This window comes from Limulus polyphemus, unplaced genomic scaffold (genome assembly GCF_000517525.1).
Source record: "Limulus polyphemus unplaced genomic scaffold, Limulus_polyphemus-2.1.2 Scaffold1754, whole genome shotgun sequence".
NCBI lineage: Eukaryota > Metazoa > Arthropoda > Merostomata > Xiphosura > Limulidae > Limulus > Limulus polyphemus.
The window spans coordinates 18,544-25,625 of record NW_013667364.1 but is presented as its reverse complement, the minus strand read 5'-3'; the positions used below and the strand labels follow the sequence as shown (position 1 = coordinate 25,625).

At 37.9% G+C, this 7,082-nt stretch overlaps 1 protein-coding gene across 1 annotated transcript in view; it reads left to right on the top strand.

The window, feature by feature from the left end:
- LOC106464831 (rho GTPase-activating protein 100F-like) overlaps positions 1 to 7,082 on the top strand; it is a gene marked incomplete at its 3' end in the record, with an annotated part of 59,420 nt that overhangs the window by 34,335 nt on the left and 18,003 nt on the right. The window contains exon 3 of the mRNA XM_022392633.1: positions 2,755 to 4,345. Coding sequence (XP_022248341.1) covers positions 2,755 to 4,345 — 1,591 coding nt within the window. The remainder of the gene's footprint in view (positions 1 to 2,754; positions 4,346 to 7,082) is intronic.

Genomic DNA, 7,082 nt, shown 5'->3' with positions numbered 1-7,082 from the left:
ACAGAGCACAGATAGCCCATTGTGTAGCTTTGTGCTTAACTTCAAACAAACAAACAATCAACCTCACAGAATACTGCTTAAACAATACTTATTTTACATACGAAGGCTAGTTTTACAAACAAAATAATGGATTAGCGATGGGATATCCCTTTCCCCTCTATTTAGTGATCTCTACGTGTCCGTTCTAGAAGAAGAACTGTTTGGAAACAAATTCACACACATCAAAAAACTTGAAAACTTGTTAAAGTACGTAGACGATATCTTCAGTATATGGCGACATGGAAAACAGACGCTACTCAATTTCATTGAATTCTTAAACACATTATGATCCAATGTCATAATTTTCACACATGAAACAGAATCCATCAGTTGTCTTCCCACTCCGTCACCATGCCACCACGCATAAAGTATACTCACCACATGTCACAGAAAACATCCTTCTACTTCACCCCTTGTAAACCGTGCTATACAACTTTGCACTCACAAAGAAGACTTACTAATTGAATTGAACTTCTTAAAGAACTTCTAGAGGTTTCAACCCAAACATCGTAGATAGGGCTTGTATCAAACTTCAAAACCTATACAAAATATTGTGCTACCTCTAACCTTTCACCTATCAACAACATAAAACATAGCAAATTTGTTTCATTCCCTTTTGGGGAAGAAATTGCTAATGAAATTTACTAGCCTTTTTAATAATTTGACCATTGATGTAAAAGTTTTTGGAAGTTTGTTGGAAGTAACCATAAAACAATACAATGGGCTATCTGTGCTCTGCCCACCACGGTATCGAAATCCGGATTCTAGGGTTGTAAGTCCGCAGACATACCGCTGTGCCACTGGGGGGCTGATGTAAAAACTATATTCAAACGTTCAAAATAAAACTAACACCTTACAACCTAACCCGAAAGAATCCCTACTAAAAGAACAAAGGCAAGGTATATATAGCATCCCATGTGAATGTGGAAAGAAATACATGAGACAAACGTCACGTTGCTTAGAAATAAGACATAAAGAACACCAAGGTCACAAGCGTAGAGGTGAATTCCAGATATCTGCTTTAACATGTATTTAACTTGAAACAGGTCATAAAATACTTTGGGATCAAATTATTCTTCTAGATCAACCCAAAACTAAAAAAGAAATAGACTGTTAAGAAACTCTAGAAATCATCAAAGCAAACGATCTCTCGCTAAACCGTGATAATGGCCCTAGAAACATCAGCCGTATTTGTCAAGGTCTATTCACCGTAGGCCCGGAATGGCCAGGTGGTTAGGGCGCTTGAATTTACGTATCGAATCTTATCTAGTTGATAAATAAAATTATTTTTACATTCAGTCATTTCGTATACCATATAAGTAATATATAACAACCCTTCTTTTAATGGGCCTGGCATGGCCAGGTGGTTAGGGCGCTTGACTAACAATCTGAGGGTCGAGGGTTCGAATCCCCGTCCCCTTTCAGCCGTGGTGGCGTTATAAAGTGACGGTAAATCCCACTGTTGGTTGTACTCCAAGAGTTGTCTTTAACTGCAAAATTAGAGACGGCTAGCACAGATAGCCCTCGTGTAGCTTTTCGCGAAATTTAAAACAAACCAAACCAATCTATTCACCGTTTATACTTGACAAGACTTGACCTTTACCAATATCCTGTCACCTGCTGACACCATTTCCGTCACAATTGTACCCCAGTGGCACAGCGGTATGTCTGCGGACTTACAACGCTAAAATCCGGGTTTCGATACCCGTGATGGGCAGAGCACAGATAGCCCATTGAGTAGCTTTGTGCTTAATGACAAACAAACACAAACACCGTCACAATTTAATCCTTGTATTATCTTTTGTCATTGTAACGATATATAAACCTTGTTTTGCTTTGTACTGATCATACCTGAAGAAGACATGAAGTAAGTTCCACCATTAATAAAATTCTTCTTTATGTAAATCATTGTTTGAAAACCTATTATTACGACGCTTCATGTTTTACAATAAAGCCAGTTCCATTAATCCCCAAATGGGTCAGCGGTCAGTTTACGGACTTACAATTCTAGAATCCGTGGTTCGATTTTCCACGATGGACAGAGCACAAATAGTTTATTGTGTAGCTTTGCGCTAAAACAAACAAACTGCTTCATTAATTGTTTTAAGAAATGTATGAAGAGTTTTTTTCAATAATCACAAACCTTTTTCATATGACAGATCACCTTTCCAAACTGTTTCAGTTCCTGACTATAAGTTTAGTTTGAATTTCGCCCAAAGTCATTCGAGGGCTACCTCGCTAGCCGTCCCTAATTTAGCAGTGATAGACAGCTAGTCAACATCACTCCTGGGGTACTCTTTTACAAACGAATAGTGGGACTGACCGTTACATTATAACGTCCCCGTGGCTGAAATGGTGAATATGTTCGATGACGGGAATTCGAACCCATATCCCGCAGTTTGCGAATCGAGCAACTTAATTACTAAGCCATACCACGCCCTGACTGTAAGAAAACAAAATCAGTTAAAATGAGTTGTTACGTTTTATCTAATATTTACGGCTTCTTACCACTTGGTAAGACAAGGTTTATGTTGTTAAGCGTAAGTGGTTGTTGTAGTCTGTGGGAAAGTCAAGAGTAAAAGTTTTTCTTAATAAGCATTGTTGTTGTTTATAAGAGTTAAAAATATTAAAACGTAAAAAGCTGTTTTCAGTGTTCACAGATATCTCTTGAAAGTTAAATATATAAAAATATATTTTAACGTAACTGTGTTTCAGGAGACGGGGGAAGGTGAACTGGAGACAGGAGAAGATGGGTCTCGAAGAGCAGGTCCGTCACGCCCAAGAATACCGGAAATGGTGGTTCAAAGCGACTTCCGGAAGGTCAGTGGAATTTCCACTGAAATATTCCGGCAGATTGAGGCGGTGGAGAATGAATATGATGCCACGACAGCCGCCAATATTGAGGCGGTTGAAAAACGAGGAGAGATGATTATACGTGTTCTGGATCCTCGTACTCTGGGAAGGGTAGGTACAGAGACTAGTAAGAAGCATCTCAGTGGCACCGATTCCAACCACACCGTGCAATTTGTGGAAATCATCAAGCGCCCAGGACAGACCCTAGGCTTATATATTAGAGAAGGAGACGGGACTAGGGTAAACGAAGGAGTCTTCATATCTAGAATTGCCTTAGAAAGTGCTGTATACGATAGCGGACTTTTAAGAGTAGGGGATGAAATATTGGCTGTTAATTTAGTAGATGTCAGACAGATGAGTTTGGATGATGTTGTTATTATTATGTCTATTCCACGGCGATTAGTGCTTACCATCCGCTCCAAAATTTCAGGAAGAGCATCTATACACGCATCTCACAAAGTAGTGGAAGAAATTCGTCCGCCAGTCGTAGTGTGGAAGAAAGAGGTCGAAGAAGAAGGTCCGGATGAACTTTCCACCAGCAATAATGAAGATGGGCAGATGTCGAGAGTCCGAAATAAAGGTTTGTCGTCTGATATTATAACAATAGAGCGACCTATGGCCACGAGGGAAGGGCGCCCTCTGGAAGAGCATGTGCTTTTTTATAATTCACAACCTCGCGGATTGCAAATACCCAGGACCTCGGGAGCTGATATTGAAAAGGAAGAACTTCTTTGGAGAAGAGAAACTGCTGATTTATTACCCCCTAAAATTGTCACTCGCCAGCCAATGTCGCAGCAAGTTTATCCTAAAACACTAGAAAGCTTGGCTCAAAAAGTTCACACTTTTCACACTGGTCCACCACTTCAGGCTAGAAAATCTCAGATGTCTGCATCGCACACTTTATTGCCTTCGAGGCCTGAAAGAGGCACCACTGCCCGCCACCGCTTCTGGGATGAGCACGGCTCTTTATTAGCCAGTAAGCCTCCACGTCTACTTAGGACCGAGAGTGAGCAGAAAATTACAACAGAAAGAGAAGAATCGCTTGAAACGTATGTTTCAAGAGGGCTGCGTCCAGCTTTAAGAATGGCACGCACAATGCAGCCTCGTGGTCGAGTCCGACGTTATGAAAGAGATGCTCCTCCCCATGCAGGAATTTTGCGACGACGATCTGTGATGGAAAGCTCTTCAGATACTGAGGTGCAGACCAACTCCAAAGACTCAATGTTATACAAACAATACAGTTTAGGACGAGCAGGTCCAGTTAAGGGAACGGCCGGCCAAATCCGCAGCAATTCACTGCCACGAGCCCGTGAAATGGAGATGGAACCTCGTCAACACCGTCAGTCTGTCCGTTTTGTCAAGAAAACTCTGCCTTACGACTCTCAGGAGGATAGCGACGGGGCTGTATCTGCCCCAGAGCTTCCGTCGTCCAGGTCCGGCCGGCGAGGAGTAGGTGAGTTATTACGAAACAACAACACGTAAGGTAAAGTATCGACTTTCCCTTCCTTTATACAGTTCAGCATCCCTTAAATGTATATCTTATCAAGAATATCAATTTCCAACACTCAAAAACAAAATAATCTTGATCTATTCCTCCTTAATTTGGCATAATCGGAATATATGTATTGGTCATGTAGTCTATAAATCCAAACATTTGTTTCGGGTCCGGATCTATTTAAATTATGTTAATATATGGCATTACATTCAACGTTTTAAATAATAGAAAAGGATTGCACCTCTCTCTAAAACTTCAATCTTCCATATAACAGTAACGAATGAAAATAAAATAAAACTACTGGTAACTTATTTAAATTCATACCTTACATTTTTCGCTGTATTAGTTTCCTTTTCTCAATATATATATATATATATATATATATCCAAGAGTAGTTTTCTTTTTGTAAACCCCCGTCTGCTCCCAGTGGCACAGCGGTATGTCTGCGGACTTACAACGCTAGAAACCCATGACTACCCACCCACTAGTTAGCGAGTAGTTTAATACCTTGTTAGTTGTAGTCTTGACTAGCCACCCATTAGTTAGCGTGTAGTTTTGAATATCTTATTAGCTGTAGTAATGAATAACCACCTACTAGTTACCTTGCAGTTTTTAATATATTATTTTCTGTAGCCATGACTTGCCATCTATTAGTTGACATGAAGTTTTTAACATCTTTTTAGCTGTAGTTATAACTAGCCACCAAGTAGTTTACCTGCAGTATTTAATATATTATTAGGTGTAACAATGACTAACTTTAAAATCCTCAAGTAACAGGATACAATAGCTCTTTGTATTTTTGTTTCTGGAACTGATTGGGTCGTTTAAGCTGTTAAAAAGTATAGAGTTTAAATGTTTATTATGTTTTGTATATTATAGGCTTAACAATAGCAAAACGTGATTATTCAGAAATCAAGCTTCTGATTTCTCTAAAAACTAATTTTGGTTTTTCGCTAATACATGTGAAAACCTTTAACACAGTGTATAATTAAAAGAAAACGTTATAGCATTCAAATACTACAGTTATGTACTTGGAACGAATACACATGATATAATCATTTATAAAATTTATAATGATTTTCTCGTATTGTTTTAGCTTTGATTCTTTCAAGATCAAACATTTATGAATCTACTTAGTAGGTGGCACTACTATCGAAACAAAAATATTTTCACATCAATTTTATCAAGGTTTTTGTTGATGTTACAGATCGCGTATGGCAAAAAGTGGTCAATTTATTTCTTTATTTTTTTATTAGTAATTTCATTGTAATTATTTATTTATTTATCTCCAATATTCACTTAATTATAGCCCAATAAGTAGCCGAAGTGTTATTCTTCCAAAGCATATGTCCATTAGTCGTACGCTGTATAACATCCACCTGGTATGTTTTCAGTTGAAGATTTTAATATATATTTCTGCCCCCCCCCCAAGTGGCGTAGCGGTATGTCTGCGGACTTACAACGCTAGAATCCGGGTTTCGATACCCGTGGTGGCTAGAGCACAGACAGCCCATTGTGTAGTTTTGTGCTTAAATTACAAACAAACAAACAGTATATATTTTTCTATACTGAAACTTATTTTTAATCAGTCAAAACTATTTATCTCCTTTTGAAACCGCTCTCTCTAGAAGTGGTACGACCTGTTTTTGTTTTTTTAGAACGCTGTGGATATATATTTACTCTTACAAAATCGTTTTGAAGCGACACCTCCGCATTCCCTCAAGAATAATTTATGTCTTGTCTTTTATCCTGTGTACGCATGTCATTTTTGATTTCCGACTTCCAGTCGTGGTGGTTCAATTGATAGTCGATTTCATCCGACACATTCTGGTACTCTGACATTTTCAAATGCAAAATTCAATGTTATTGTGTACACCACCTGGAGAGTAGAGTGATACTCGCGTCACAAAATTGGTTAAAACATTTTTATAATTTTCATTATAAATTTGAACCTTCTGGATTCTTTATTTCGTGCGCATTGGTTATTTCAAGATAAATAATAAATATCAATAGAGTCTATGTGTATATATATGTAATAAAGTACTTTTTCTTGAAAAAGCGAGGTTTTATTCTATTAATTTCTGCCTTAACTAATATGAATACGTCGGTAAGTTTTCAGTATATTTAGAGTCTGGTGAGAAATAGCATTCATAACGCATGCGCATCCATATTCGCAGATTATTGAATTTCCCAGAGGCTAGCAGGACCAGGTGTCTAAACCATCCCTTCACATTAAGGATTTATTGATTACAGAGAAAGAAATATTTAGTAACGTGTTTTTTTGTTGTTTTTTTCTTGTTGTTGTTGTTGTTCTTTTTTACTTTTATTACTTTTGAAGTAATTAAGTATTTGCTCCTCCGAGTCAAAATAACGCGGTTGGTGTTTACAGATTTAGCGACTAAGAAGCTGCTGTTTCTGACATTTACGTATATCCTGCCAGAAACAGTTGCTTAACGTATGCACGTGAGCTAGCCTGTTCAATATTCAGTTGTGTGTAACTCGTTCTTTTCCGCTACTGGTTGTTGTTTTTCTAAAAAGAGTTAAGAAAATAGCCCAAAATAAATCCAAAGATCAAATTAATCATGACACTAAAAATATCAGAAGTATTACTTCACACAGTTTAGTTTTCGACAGATTGTTTTAAGATGAGAAATTGATAACATAGATAGTAATTACGTGTAATTAATCGTGACAG